Source organism: Lissotriton helveticus, chromosome 8 (assembly GCF_964261635.1).
Source record: "Lissotriton helveticus chromosome 8, aLisHel1.1, whole genome shotgun sequence".
NCBI lineage: Eukaryota > Metazoa > Chordata > Amphibia > Caudata > Salamandridae > Lissotriton > Lissotriton helveticus.
In genome coordinates this window covers 792,166,716-792,182,998 of record NC_136069.1, presented here as the reverse complement: position 1 = coordinate 792,182,998, position 16,283 = coordinate 792,166,716, and the positions used below count along the sequence as shown (strand labels likewise).

General features: G+C 47.2%; 1 protein-coding gene across 1 annotated transcript in view; it reads left to right on the top strand.

The window, feature by feature from the left end:
- The window catches only part of GYG2 (glycogenin 2), a 251,993-nt gene that overhangs the window by 150,496 nt on the left and 85,214 nt on the right, over positions 1-16,283 (top strand). Inside the window, exon 6 of the mRNA XM_078657607.1 lies at positions 7,050-7,212. Coding sequence (XP_078513733.1) covers positions 7,050-7,212 — 163 coding nt within the window. The remainder of the gene's footprint in view (positions 1-7,049; positions 7,213-16,283) is intronic.

The following is a 16,283-nucleotide window of genomic DNA, read 5'->3' as shown; positions in this document are numbered from 1 at the left end:
CCCAGGTAGCTCCTATCATCATGGAGCAGGGGAACAGCGCAAACCGGCAATTTTGTTACCTGGCGAGGCGAAGCTCTTCGTGGGACCAATTTGATTTTGAAGCTCCAAGAGTAACACTGACCGACTTGGAGGACAGGTTTTTCCACTCTGATGGATTACAATGCTCCGCTGCAGTTGTGCTGGCATCGAACTCAGCTTTATGCTACTCCTCCAGAGCCTGGGGTCGGGCCCCCTCCTTGCTGCTCAACGCTCGCGGAGGATCGGCCCGGTGTGCAGTTTCCTTGCTACGTGCGAATTACTGGCAGGTGCGACTCGGGCCCCTGGGATCCTTAAGTACTTTCTGGTTCCCCACCCGGGAGCTCGCTGGTGCGCTCTAGAGAAACCACCCAAACACGCTGAGGAGACGAAGGTATGCAGCGTTGCTGATGCAGGAAGTGTTGCGGCGCGTTCCTCCCTGGCGGCGTTGCGTCCCGTGAGTGGTGGAGGTCCAGAGCAGAGCAGCAGGTATTTTTCTTCTCGCGTTCCCCCCTCCCTCCTACAACGTTGTCCCCCAGCTGCAGAGTGAAGCTGTAAGCCCTGCGGGACTCGCGATCGGCATTCCGAGGATCAAGCACAGCTGGGAGGTGGTTTGTGGGGTCCCAGGATAGCCGAGTGGATCAATACTTTTGCGACATTGGGTTGTTTGCATTGGAGTTTCTGAGCAGCTGAATTTACTACCCTCACTGATCAAGTGGGGTTTCACATTCTTGAGGTTCTCGAAGTTAGCTCGTGCAGCGCCAGAAGGTAATACCTCAACAACTAAGGAGCAGCTGCAAAGGTCCGGACCACGCCTGCGGTCAGGCACATCAGTTGAGTTCAAAACAAAAGGGGCACAATCAACGCTCAGTGGTGCGACGCTCGCGCTCCTTGAAATTAGTGCCCTTTAATACACTTGAGAGGAGCAGGAGACGTGCGGGGCAGGTGCTGCAGCATTCACAGCTACTCTGCAAACAAACTAAAACGAGCTGCCAGAGCTGCCGACTCGAGAACTGGGAATCCCGGTTTGAGTCTCAGAAGTGCAACATCCTTTGATTCTGGACCAATCACTTGATTTCGCAGAATGAAAAGTTGTTATATAAATCTGCTGCAAGACTAAACAGCAAAAAACCTTTGGGTGGGGCCACGAGCTAGAGAAGCACTAACAGTGTGCAGGCCCCAGCAAATACTACCAGGTCACACAGAACGTGGGGAGGCATAAAAGGAACAATGGCAGCACCCCGCTAAGTAGAACGAGCAGGAGTGTTGGTACATAGACCCAGACAGATTCTAAATTTGGTAGGCTTGGTGCATAAGGAGGGTGGCAGCACCCCACATGGAGGAACACGCGATGGAGGGCCAAGGCAGAAACGCGCAAACAGAGGACCTAGGGGATTTGCTGCAACAAATTTGGGGTGCATCAGAGGTCCACGGGACGAGATGGCTGCAGTCACACTTGGCCCAAGACACAGGAGAAGGGGCAAGCAACCAGCTGCTTGAAAATGCCAGCATGCCAGCAACCAGGAGGAGACGGAGGGCAGTAAAACCACCACGGACAGTGGCACTCAAGAAATGATGCCAGAGGAATGACCTGCTGCCTGTTGCAAACCCAGCGACGGCAGGACCTAACAGTGGGACCAGCGATGCAGCAACAGGGGTGAGCATATTGGTACCATAGTGCAGGAATGCTTACAATCAACGGCACCACTGTTGCGTAGGGGGCTTGGCGCACAGGCGTTGGGGACAGCGGGATCTTAAACACAGGGTGAAGTATCCAGCTTACCTTGGCATTTGATAGACCGAGGCTGCACACAACAGGAGCGTTTGTGGGGACAGGTCGCGCAGAAGATACAGGGGTAACTAGGGTCCCCATAGCAGCATGGGGCAGTGCAAGCACAGCAGGTAACCCAGCTACAACAGCCTTGGCTCCAGAAGCTTACACTAGGCCTTCACCTGGCCCAGAATCTATGACCATAAGGGCCACAGGGCTAGCGAGCCCTATCTTTCTGACAGTAAAGGAAAGGATATGGAGAAAGGAATTTATTGACATTTTCTCACTGTTGAGATCCAATTAGATGGCCGGAACCTGACAGTGTGTGACAAAAAAGACGAGGATGGAAGGGAAAGGAAAGAAAGAAATGTTGATAACTGGCTTGATGCATTTAGAGTAATGGCGTGCATAATTGTTGAGAAGTACCCATGCTGCGTGGCCGACCTATGGTTATACGAGGCCAACATCCATGGGGCACAGAGGTAATTCCCTGGGGATGCATGGTTAGAATACGACAAAGGTTTCCGAATAAAGATGCAGACACACCCGGAAAGGGAATGGAATGAGGAAGGCCTGCCTGGTTTTACACACAAAATGATTGGAGCTAAAGAGGTCAAGATATGGGCAGGGAAGAGCGAGCAGCCATTTCGGGGTTCCTTTTACAAAGGGAAGGCCAAGTCATTTCATACGCTCAAAGCATTTAACACATGGCAACCCCCACCCTCCAGCGGGCCAGCAGCAATATGCTGGAAATATGATTGCACTTGGGAGCTTCATGCAAATTCCAGCACATATTCTCTGCGTGTGGGGGAGGACACCCAGCAGCAGGGTGCAGACGCAAGAAATAGCACAAAGTGTACAAGATAGAGAAGAAAAGAAAGCAGTGATTTAGTCAAGGAAGGAGTGGGGGGTCAAAGGGAGTACACAACTACAGGTTACTCAGGTCCCTCATCAACACTCAATAACTCCGTAAGCTAGCCAACAAATATCACAACAAGACAGATGCCACGGTACTAGTGCAAGGTTTTGAGGAAGGTTTTTTTTATAGCATTTGAGGGGCCACTCCCACCGGGTGGTGCAAAAAACTTTAAAACAACTCTACAAAACCCAGAGGTAGTCCGAAAAAAGCTAGAAAAAGCGACATCCTTAGGTAAGATAGAGGGTCCCCTGCCTCCTCTGATACAGAAGGGGTTGGTTATCTCTCCCCTAGGGGTATTTCTCAAGAAAGAACCAGGACAGTTCCGACTAATTCACCACCTCTCATTTCCTGAGGTGACGCCAGTAAATGACGGAATCAATGTGGAAGCTTGCTCCGCAGGTTACGCTACTGTCAGCGACGCCATCAACTTAGGTCTACAGGCCAAGGGGCCCTCATGGCGAAAGCAGACATATAATCAGCTTTCCACCTCCTTTCAGTGCATCCTTCAAGCTTCCACCTTTTGGGGTTCTAGTGGGAAGGGGCCCTACACATTGATAAAGCTATGCCCATGGGGGTGTACGGTATCCTGCGCGTACTTAGAACAATTTAGCACCTTTCTGGAAAGGGCCCTGCATGACAGGCATCTTACGGGGGCTGAACTCCACTACCTAGATGACTTTCTGTTCACAGGCCCCTCTGAGTCTGCAGAGTGCGGTGACACCGTGGTGGCATTCCAAATGTTAGCAGGGGAACTAGGGATACCACTGGCAGCAGAAATGACAGTAGGTCCTGCGACAAAAATCTAATTCCTGGGACTAGAACTAGACTAGCAGGAACATCCAGACTACCCGGAGAAGAAGTGTGGGAGCTCAGGGAGGAGATATGGGGCCTCTGCGGATGCAAAAAGGCAACGCTCCGCTGCCTCCAGCGGTTGATTTTGCAGCCAGGGTCATCCCTGTGGGCAGTGTTTTTGCCAGGGGTTTAACGCAGCTAACAGCAGGGCTCACCCACAAACATCACCACGTCAGGCTGGGGGGTAGGGGTCAAGTGGGATCGCCTAATGTAGAACACATTCCTGGCAGATTTTAATGGGGTCTTGATCTGGAGAGAAGGATGGGTGACAGCCAGACAGATAGCCATGTTCACGGACGCAGCGGGAAGCGCAGGTTTTGGGGCAATCCTGGGCAACAAATGGTGCGCAGGCCAATGGCCCAGCAGATGGCACAAACAGGGCATCACCAACAAAATCACATTTCTTGAACTGTTCCCTATTGTTTTAGCCCTAACAGTCTGGAAGCAGGAATTGAGGAATATGAAGCTGACGCTGTGGTCAGACAACAAAGGGGTGGTCCAAGCAATCAATAGAGGCTCAGCCAGGTGCCCAGACATACTGAGAATAATGCACCAATTGGTTAAATTGCAGTTGGAGGGGAATGTAGAACTCAATGCAGTGGCGGATGCCCTTTCACGAGCACAGATGAGCAGATTCAGGGAGTTGGCCCTGGGCGGAGCAGGTAATGACCACCTTTCCAGATCAGCTTTGGGGCCTGGCAGGATAGACTTGTCAGCGCTAGTCAACCAATCCCTCGCCCCGGAAGTGGCCAGCCGCTACAAAAGATATGCAGGGACAGTGATGCGAATAGGAGGAATCCAAACACTGTGAAACATGCACGACACAAAAAGGGCAGTCGAGCAGTTCATCCAGTGGGCATTCACCAGCAAAAGGTCCAGAAAATGGGCACAGGCCTATCTGTCCGCTGTGGTTTAATATGTAAAGATTTGTGCTGGCTAGGACCCTACGGCCTCCCACTACATCAAAGGAGCAATGAGGGGTTTGAAGCGCGCAGAGGGTGTAGGGACCGACAGATGGTGACCCATAGACTTCACGAGATTGGGTCATCTCATGGACCCACTTGGGGCTATAACAAGGGACATCTATGAGCTCTACCTTTTTAAGGCGGCATTCTCCACTGCATTCTTTGGGGTATTTCGCCTCAGCAAGCTAGTAGCACCCAGGAGGGCTGGGCCAATGGGGCGTTGCTTGCAGGCATCCAACATCAAACCCAAACCAGCAGAAGTTGATTTACTCCTGAGGCGGTCAAAAACAGATTAGGCTGGCAAGGAGGTCGTGGTGATTTGCAATGCATCAAGGACCACAGATACTGCGCGGTATGCTACCCCCTTACATAAATGGCGGTGTAACCAGCAGGGGAGGGTCCTCTGTTCAAGCATGGAGAAGAAACCATCTAAGCAAATTTCAGTTCACAGCAGTGATGCACCAGGCCTTCGCCAAGGCAGGGCGGCCCCCAGAGGCTTTTGGCTCCCACTCATTCAGGATTTGGGCAGCAACCTCAGCAGCACAACATGGGATGACCGAGGCAGGGATACAAGCAATAGGCAGATGGTGGTCCCGAGCATACAGGACCTATGTGAGACCCCAGCTAGTGTAGAAGCGCCCGGTAAAGACACAAGGGCTGCCTCATTGGGGGGGGGGGGGGGGCACCACCTCCAGCGCGAGAGGCCACCTTACATTTGTGATTAATTTCTTCAGCAGGAAGGCGACCCCGCCTGGTGTGGGTGGTGGGACACTCCTTCATATCCAGGATGCAGTCTTGGTGGCAGCGGGTGGCCACAAGCCAACAGGAAGACCGATCAACACATGCATCCGATGGCTGGGGCATCAAGGGATGAGATGGAATCAGCTGCCAGTGACCCTTTGGGACCTTCAAGCTGACACAGCATGGCATCCGGATATCTTGATAATCTCCCTTGGAGGTAATGACTTGGCACAAAGGGGGAGGAAGGCCCTCCTCCAAGACATCCAGACGGACCTCACAGAGGCGGCGAGGTGCTTTGGGAGTACGGCCATCATTTGATTGGAGCTGATCAGCAGAATGGAGTGGTGGGGGGCAGAGTCATACAAGGTAGTTGAAGACTCGAGAAGAAAGCTGAATATTGCGGTTAACAAATTCTGCAAAACTAACAGATTGGAAAGCATCAGGCATGGGCTCATCCACCCAGGCCGCCCAGAGCTCCTATGGGCGGGACAGTGTCCGCCTGTCGGAGGACGGGATGCGTGTTTTCTGGGACAACCTGTGGGGCGCCAAAACCCAAAGGATTGCGAGGGGGAGCCACAGGAAGATGTTAGCCTCCCTGACGGTGTGGCGGAGAAGTAAGGGTACAATTGTTGGTTATGGAGACACACCAACAGGGTAGTGTGTATGAGGAGGAGGGCTACTCACTTTGGGATGCCTCACGGCAGGGTGAATTGGCCTGGCAAAAAGGGAATAGCAAACAGAGTTGACACTCGTAGCCCAGACCCGCCAGAAGGCAGGAGACAAATGAGACTAACAAGGTAACAAGTTGGGGCCTAATTCTGGGGAGAAGCTACCCCCCCCCCCACACGCAAAGAGCATGGAAACCCAACCGAACAATGGTATGACCCAGAAGGAACAAGAAGGAAGATAAGCCTGCAAAAGAACGAATCAACAAACTGTCAGTGCAATTTGCAAATTGGTGATGTACATATGATTGAAGGCACATAAGGTGTATGACTAGCAAAGTATATGTTTTATGGCCCAAAGTATGACAGTTCACAAATGATGATTTATGACCAGGGTCATACAAGTTATGACAAAACTATATGCATGTATCCATAATAAAACTGTGGCCAACAATGACCACTATAACCACTACGCATATTGGCTGTTTATTCTAAGACATACAAGGATTGGAGAGTGCAAGTACACTGGAGTGGGCACAGTGCGGGGGTTATGAGAGAAAATGTGTGTATTTTCTGAACTGAAATGCTGATGTTTTGGAGACAAATGGTACAATATTTAAAATGTATTTAAAGCTGAAGTTTGAGTAATAAATCATGAAGCAGTGAGGCTTATTACTCATATTATTACTTTGGTGCCAGCAAGGTTGCAGCTGTGGCCATTATATATGATCCATGTAGAGGCATTCCAAATCGACAAAGCTTTTTTTTTTTACATTACTTCCGGCAATCCTGCATAATGTTCTGATGTGATCACTGTGGATAATCTTGCATTGGGTGGCTACTCTGATAATCTTGTCGGATGTTGTCGCTCTTACCACAGAAATTGGTGGAGACCCCAGGTCCACACACATATTGCATCTCAAACGTTGTTTACAAAAATATTCTTCCATTGGCAGTGGATTATAAATTATTACCTCCAATGTAAATTGGACACCATATTTACGTCAGGCGATATTCTGGCTACGATATTATGGTACCACACCCAGTAGATTAGAAATAGCAGAAACGTGGTATGAAGCTCAATGTAACACTATTAATTTAGTTATTTTTTCCTTTCTCAGGTATTATGCAATGTTGATGAACTCTTTGACCGGGAAGAGCTTTCAGCTGCCCCTGATTCTGGCTGGCCAGACTGCTTTAATAGTGGAGTATTTGTCTTCCGACCATCACTAGAAACGTACCACCGCTTACTTCAGTTTGCAGCAGAGCATGGCAGCTTCGATGGTAAGAATTTGCTCGGGGACTGTGAGTGTCACTTGTGTTAGGGAAAGGGAATGGTGGCGGCCAAGCAGTGGAGATGTCCTAGCAACAGAGTGAAGGCACGCACTCCTCCTAGGTTGGCTTCATAAGGAGATGGGATTGTTTTTCTCTCTTTCACAAACAAGATGGTGGATCAAAACAGAGTAGACAGCAATCAGTAGTTGCCATGGTCGCGGGTGATGTGCAAACGTTATTGCCAAAGCAGAATAAGGGTACTTTAGATGAAGTCTCATTTCATAATTTGCATGGGCCTAGCCTTGCTGCACATTCATGTAATGTCTCTTCTTCGAAACGGAAAGGCGTTTAGATCGAATGAGGACTGATTGATATTGCCATAGGCAGGGCCACTGGAATTATGCGGTACAGGAGGGCCAAATTATGCGGCAGGGTTGAGTAAAGTATGTGGCAAGCAAAGGCAAATCATGTGTCGTAAAGCAGCACATTTTCTAATAATATTACTTCATTAGTTTGTAATTTTTACACTATCTATGCATTGGGTGCACCTCATTAGTACCAGTTTAACACCCAAATATAGCAATAAGCAACAGAAAGGTGAACAGTCAACCTTTGCAACAGGCCTGAAATTTTGCGGTAACATGTTGCGCTACATTTTTAGTAACTTTTGACCCATTTCAACTAGAAACAAAATTGTTTATTTTGTTATAATTTGCAGATTATGCAGTGAATGATGGATTATGTGGCAAATGCAGCAAATCTATAATTATGCGAAAATTGCTGCAGCTGCACAATCGTCAAATTCCAGTGGCCAGTCATAGGTTGCTTAGATCAACCGTACACTGCTGCTTGTGGATCACACTATACACAAACACATCGGTAAATGTTTTAAAAAGTACCTGAAACTACTTCTGCTCCAACATTATGTTCAATGAACGTCCTTTAATCAATGCAATTCCGAGTCTAGACATTACAAATTAGACAAAATATTTTTTATTTTTCCTTATAAACCTCTTCATGACTCGTTTCCTGCTTTATATTGTCTCGAAAGATGTTGCAGTGTAAAAAAAACAAATTACTTTCCTGAATTTTCTACTGCAATACTGATTTCTTGTGTAAAGTGCTCTCATGCAGGATGATCTGGTATGCGCTATACGAAACCGCATAAATAAATAAAATAAATAAGATCCATTGGCGGAGTTGAATATGGCCTTCAAAAGAATACAAATCAGTGCTTCTAATTCCCAATTCTGAAGGCGAACATGCCGAATATGTAATATTGTATATGTGGTGTTGGTAGCCTTCTGAGTATTATCTGTCCCAGAAGGGATACTCAAGCCCTTAATAAGAAGAAACCCTGATTCTTGAGAGGCAGCTGAGAAGAAGGATTTCAATAAGGCAAGACGGTTTCTTTCCCTCAGCACTGGTTAGATATCAGCTGGGGTCAAGGGCGGGCCTGGGTCTGTTAATATGGGGCCTTAGCAGACATCCCCTGGGCCGCTTGATGTAAATACAACTTTTCAGACTTTAATTGAAAATGAAACTGTGTTTATAAAATCAATTCATAGAGAATGTGGACATTGATTGCATGTTCAAAGGCATAATGTATGTGATTTCTGAAGTACTTTATAAAGTCATATCTTATGAACTTAAGGTTGCATAACTATCACCGTTTTTTCCAATTAATAGATATGTCAGCACTTATGCACCTTTTAATGCAGCTTTCTAATTATTCTGTCACATGCGCTCTCTTGGACTGCTGAGGTGTTAGAATATAGGGTCTTATTTTTGAGATATGGCGGGCAGCCTACCTTCTGCCATAGGGGAAGGAGGGGGTTTTAAATTGTGCTATCCTGAAGGAATACCGCCTGCCATATTTATAAATGTCTGCATACATTGGCGGATGCAGTAACCTCTTAGGGGCAGATTTACAATTACTGGCGCATCCCTGAATATAGGCAGGGATGCGCCAGTAATTGTGCGCCGCAGCTCCGCCACCCATGATGCGCCGCATTTACAATGCGGTGCACCATGGGGCAAAAATGGCACAGATGCGTCACGCATCTGTGCCGTAAAAGCGGCGCATTGCTGGAGTTGCATCGCAAGCGCGACGCAGCTCCAGCAATGATCAGGGGGGCCCTATGTGCACAATGCTGCGTCAATCCTTACGCCTGCTTCAAGCAGGCGCAGGGTTTTGATGCAGCATGGGCCCAAAAGTGACTGAGTGAAATCTTGTAGACTTCACTCAGCCACTTTTTGGGGGCGTTCCTTTGCCGGAACGCCTCCCCCTGCTATGGTACGCCTCTTCTGGCACAGGGCTTTACAACGTGACGCATCTGGGAGATGCGTCACGTTGTAAATACCCCGCACCATGGTGCATCTTTTGCGCTGCCGCTGCGTCACAAAAGTAACGCAACGGCGGCGTAAAAGCGGCGCAAGGGGCTTGTAAATCTGCCCCTTAGTCTTTGAAAAGAGACATTGTCACTGTGGCTCCTCTGAAGGCACTAAATGGTTGCTGAGGGGCCACCATAGTTAATATGAAGGCTCAGCAAACATTTTTGTTTTTCAAAAACAAATTCCAAAAGCAGCAGTTTAATTTAGAAAATTGCTAATAAACCTAACATTCTGAGAGCTTTTTTCTAGGTGTGGGGACCATTTTTTTCTGATCAGGACATTCACACTTTTCCTGTTGTAAAAAACACATTAGAATGTCCAGGGGTAGGCAGTCTGTGGTACTTGCATCGATGGTTCCAAGTCCACCAGGGAGCACTGCTGGTGGAAACATGTAGAATCCCCCTCCTCTTTGTAGAAGATGTCAGGTTGATGGGCAGGGTTTTCTTCTCTTTCAAATTCTAAATGAGGCCCATAATTGGTGTGTGCACTGTAGGGACAAATACATTTTTCAGTTTGTGCTGTTTTCACAGCAGAAGTAGAAGTGTTATTGTTATTGTTATTGTTAGTGAGGTTTTATATTGCGCCTAATCACCTGCAGGTCTCTAGGGGCCAGATGTAGGTAGGGTTTTACCGGTCGGTAACGGCCGAATTCGGCCGTTACCGACCGGTAAAAGGATTTTGACATGTAGGGGGCAGAATCGGTAAATTTACCGTTCGGTAAATTTACCAATCGGTAATTTTACCGAATCTGTAAATATACCGGTCGGTAAATTTACCGACCGGTATTTTTACAGAATCGGTAAAATTGATATGTAGGTGGGACTCTTATGAGTCCCACAAGGCCTAAGAAATCGGTATTTTACCATCAAATTCAATTTGATGGTGAAATACCGATTCAGGTGTGCATGCACATGTGTGCATGCACACCTGTGCCATATGACAGGCAGACCTGCCCTTAGGGCAGGTCTGCCTGCCATATGGCCCCCGACCCTTTTTTGGGGGTGCTAGAGGGTGTCAAAGTGACACCCCCTGCACCCTTGTCAAAATCGGTATTTACCGATTCGGTAAATACTGACCGGTAATGCCCCATTCATTCCTATGGGCTTCAAAGCCCATAGGAATGAATGGAGCATTACCGGTCGGTATTTACCGATTCGGTAAATACCGATTTTTACCGAATCGGTAAAATACACATCTGGATGGACCTACATGTCCACCCTTCATATTTACCGATTCTTAATTACCGAATCGGTAAAATTCGGTAATTAAGAATCGGTAAATATTTTTTACCTACATCTGGGCCTAAGCGCCTGGAAAGATGGTACAGACAATAACTTAGCAAGATGGAAGTTGAGGTCATAACTGGATTATACTGTGCTCATGCTATTGCTGAACAGGACTGTTTTTAGGCTCTTCCTGAATCGTAGTAAATTCCCTTCCCGGCGCAGCACCTCCGGCAGCCTGTTCCATAGCTGAGGAACTAGCACTGAAAAGGCTCTCCCTCCCTTAGTCACTAACCTGTAGCGAGGACAGACCAGTAATTGGGAGTCTGAAGATCGAAGTGTTCTCATAGGGCAATAGAGTTGCAGACGATCTTTGATGTAGGTTGGGGCTTTGCCATAGATTGCCCTATGGGCCGTGCATAAGTTCTTAAATTCAACTCTTTCTTTAATGGGGAGCCAGTGCAAACTTTGTAGTAGGGGAGTGGCTTTAGATCTCCTCGGTAGCCTGAAGATCAGCCGGGCAGCGTCATTCATTATGACCTGAAGTCTACTGGTCAGAGTTTTAGGTAGGCCAAGGTAAAGGGCATTACCGTAATCAATTCTGGAGATGATGGTGGCCACTACTATTGATCGCATCATGGATTGTGAGAGGACAGGAATTAATTTCCGCAGTTGCCGAATGATGTTTGTGCAACTTCCCACAACTGCAGAGATCTGTGTGGCTTTCCTTTTGTTGCAGCTAGAATTGTTTGTTTTATATCATATGCCATCCTGGAACTTAGCTACAGCCTTTCAATGATTCCTTCAATTTTTTATGTTTTGGTGATTGGTAAAAATTGGTTTCCCTCAGACATGTTAATGAAATACTGTTAAAAAAATGGGTAGAAATGAACTCCCACCATTTACCTATGCCTACCTCGTTGCCTCTCGTAGAGCTCCTCAGTCTCTATTCAGCTGAAATAGCTGTTCATGCCCAATGTGGAAGTCTGGCTCTCAGTTTCTGAGGAGGACCAGAGGAAGCATGGCTTAGGTGATCTTTTCCAAAAGTATTCCACAAATTTCCTCAGGTTTCCAGAAATGAATAGTGTTGGTTAGGGAATGTAGAACCAAAAGGTTCCATTTGTCCCAGGCCTTGATTTGTGCTATTGCGTGCCTCTGTGTCTCCAATAGCATTTATTTTTCGGGAATGGGACTCTTCATACCGGTCATGTGGCCATCAGTCGTGATTAAATCTGCTTAAACACAAAAGTATCCCCAGTCTGCCTTCCTTCAGCCCTGCTTAAACCATTGGCCACCTCGCATTATCTCCATCTGAGGGGCAGTCTGCGGGTGGGCCATGCGCTGTGGTATGGCATGTGCAGTGAGTCAGTTTGAATGCTTACTAATGATCTAATGATCTGGTGACTGTTTCCCTGCCCTGTTGACACTTCCCAGTAGAAGCAGCTGCAAAGCAGCTCAGCACTCTGCCCTGATTTTGGGAGGAAAAAAGGGGTTCTAGAGAGAATATACTGAGGAAGAGGATGCATCCAGCTGGGCTGCCCAGGAAACTCAGGTACACAGTTGCAGCAAGCAGGGATATGTCTGAAGGAGGGTTGAATACCACTTGTAGCATATACAATATCTATTTTCTAATAAATTCACTACATAAAACCAGTAGTGGCTGGTATCGGGTAAAAGTGGTGAGGCAGCGTGGGGGACAAATAAAGAACTTACCTGGCTGTCGCCCGCTGTTCTTCTGCTGACTGCTGTGCTGAGGCTCCCAGACTCCCTATGCAGGAAATCCCAGCACTTCTCTCATGCTGGTGAGAGAAGAGCTGGAATTGGCTTGAACGGGCTGGTTTTCAGGTCCATCAGGTAATGGAAGCCTGTGCCTGCTGTTCTTGCCACCCTGCAATGCAGCTCGGGTTGGAGAGATATCAGTGCGCATGTCGGTTTGGCCGTCCTGAGGCAGCCGGCCAAACCGGCATGCACACAGACGGCAGTGCCTACGACTCTCCTTCTGTGCTTGCTATAGTGCTGGGTGAGTAAATGTAAATGTAAATGTCTTGGTACTTATAGAGCGCACTGTCACCAGACGGTCACCTTGCGGTGTCGCCTATTCGGCTTCCTGGCGCTGATACTCATACCGCTGTGGAACCCCTCCTGGCTTTCCCTGTGAAGTGTCCACTCCTGGGCACCCCCAGGGTGAAGCCAGGCATCCTTAGCGCTGTTGGGGCCGGTGTGGAGGCTAAGCAAGCTATTGCCCAGAGTTGCAGCGTGGGGCCCGTGATTAGAATAGGCACGAGGCGAGAATTAACAGGTCCGAGGAAATTGAGCCCGAGACCCCGCCGAGGCGCGAATCGAACTCTGGTCCCTGGCCAGAACTCTGCATCAGGGTCTTCCGCTCTAACCATTGAGCCACACTCCTCCAAATGGCCCGCCCCCAAAACTCGGCTCTGAGAAGAAAAGTAAAGTTATAAGAAAACTGTTTTATTTCATTTTAATTTTCTATTTTTGCAGTTGCTGACGGGGGGGAAGCGACGCTCCTCTGCCACAGCATAAAACAGGGTTTTTTCTTAAAAACGAAATTACCTAGATTCTATCGCTTGAAGAAAGTGTAAAGATGCCATTTCATCAAAGTTTCCTAATTAAATCATAATTTTTCCCATGGTAAGCAAATGCTTGTCCAGAAACCCTATCCCTAGAGGAGGATGGAAGAGGAAGTGCGAGTGGAGACAAAGAGAGGTGTCAAGGACTTGAAATGTAGGGCAGAGAGTGAGAAACGTGAATGGGTGAGCATGAGAAAAAGAGAGGGAAGTTGTTCAGGAGGACAGGAAGAAGGTGGAGGTAATTGGTGGGGGAGAAGATATATTTTTAAATAAAGAAGATGTGCAGCTAGGACACTGGTAGAGAGACGAAGAAATGGTGCAGGCAGGAGTCAGGAAGGAGGACGTTTCTGCACATGAGAAGGGATGAAAATGGAAAGGGGGTTCATGGGTTATATAGGAGAGCTATCAGGAGGGTTAAAAATAGAAAACCGGACCGGGAAGGGGGTAATAGAGGGGAGAACGGTGGTGGGAGGAAAGGAAGTGGAGAACAGGCAGAAGGAAAGAAGGTGAGGATGGATGGAAAAGATCAGAATAGTCTAAAGGAGATATTAAATGGTGGAAGATGAGGGAGGGAATGGGAAGGAATAGAGCTGAGTAGATGAGATGAGGTACCTATAGGAGACAAAATGAGGAAGGGCAGCATTAAAGGACATATAACACAAACATGATGTTAGGCTGTTCAATTAAGTGTGGTGAGGAAAACTGGAATTATGATGATATAGAGAAAAGTGAAAATAAAATTGGTATATAGGTATCACACACAAGTACAACAAAGAAGATGTGGAAGAAGCAGTGAGAGCACTAACAGCAGCATTCCCGAAATGTGTCCCCAGAATGTGTAATACAGGTCACTTATAATTGGTCTAGTGAACTAACCACTTGAGTTTCTGATGTCCATGAGGACAGTGGGCCGGGGCAGTGGTAGAAATGGGCCTTGCGATTCGTGGATATAGGCTACACTCTCCATAGAATATAAATTGGGTAACAGCACTGACTATCTTTCACAATTTAAATACTGCGACCACTGGATGTGACTTTGAAGCTTTGACACAATTCAATCCTTCATTTCAATTACGGTTGTGCTTATAGGTCAGGAACAGTGTTCAGTCTTCTATTACCCCGAATACCGCTTCTTTGGTGATTTTGTTATACTGCAAAAGGACAACTGGAGGCAATCAGAGTGGGAATGGGAGAGAAAATAGTGCATTCTTGACTTTTATTCCCTGTATTTCGAACAGTTCTATTTCTATTTATTTATGGCAGTGATTTCCTTCAAGCGTTTTTCACTTACTTTTTTGTTGGTTGAGTAGATTGTTTTTTTAGAATGTAGTTTTATTTGCATCAATTGATTTCCTTTCTTGTGTTTGTTTATGTCCCCAATTTTGTAGAGGTTTTTGATTTGATTTGAAGATTGAGGGACAAGAAAAGCAGGAGTAACTGTTTTTAGACGAGATGGGTACCCAAGCCACGGTTTAGAAGTTGTAGATGGGGATTTAGGTGTTGACATTCTTTTTTAGGTCTGGGTTCACAACGCAGCTGACACCAGACCTTAGGTGAGCAACAAAAAAGAGCTTTCAGAGTACTTCTGAGAAGCGAATTTAAGCTCCACCCACATGCTGGTTTACTTGATTTTATTGGAACAAGTTGTGTGCTTACACTGAAAAAAAATATTTGTATTGTACTTTTTAACTTGTGCCAAAACATATACTCTATACAGCAGAACTAAGTTGGTTATGGTGGCAAAACAATGACAATGGCTATAGAACTGGGTCTGCATTATGGACAGTGCTTGAGGGGGTGGGGAACAGCGGGCGTCTGTTCCTACTTTGTGTATCCTGGGGCCTATGGTATTACAGCAGGGGCCGTCTCCTGTAATCATGATAGGGCTGGTGCTATATGTCCCACAGCACTATCTTCAGAGGTTTCTTCCTCACTTACCCCATTAAAATGAGAGAATCACTTTGCCTCTGCACCCACGCCTTATTATGGAAGCAGGCTCAGACGCAAACAGGCCCTTAGAAGGCTCATTGGTAGTGTGCCACAAGAAGGTGGTGCCCTGACAGTGCCCCCACTGTGGGCCGCCTTCTGGAGGGGTGAAAGGGGGTTCCATGGGCCACCCAGACAGACCCCTGCAGGCAGGTGCAGTCACTCACTGCACCCACCTCCAGGGGGATCTCTGCCCCTCTTTAACGTGCAGGTGGGTGCTGCCTGCACAAAGAAAGACAGAGTCACTGTTTCAGTCAGCTGCTCTCTATTTCACTGAATGTGCTGCTCCTTGGGCAGTGCTGAGTGCAGCACATTGTTTGTAATAGGGCACAATATCCCTGTTTGCGCTTGCCACTCCTATGTAAAGGTACGCTGTGGTGCAAACAGGGAAAATGCTCCTAGTCTATTATCCAGGCCCTGATCTATTTATTATGGAATGCTTCTATAAAGGCAGTAGGCCCGATGCATTTATTGTGAAAAGCATGTGGTAACATTAATCCGTTTAAGGAAGGATTGTTATTACTCATTATGACAGCCTGCAAAGAAGGATTTAGGTAGAGTGAATCTATCACATTCCTGGAGTAGGAAATGGTTTTGGTGTTGGTTGCAATCTGTGAAACTCTGTGGAAATAGAAGATTTAGGGCCAGATGTAGGTAATTTTATTTTACCACTTCTTAAATACCGAATCATACCGATTCAGTATTTAAGAAGTGGTAAAATAGAGGGGGGGGAGATGTAGGTATTTCAGATTCGGTAAATACCGAATCGTTAAGATTCGGTATTTACCGATTCTGTAAATACCGATTCGGTATTGCCCATTGATTCCTATGGGCCTTGCAGCCCATAGGAATCAATGGGCAATACCGATTCTGTAATTACAGAATCGGT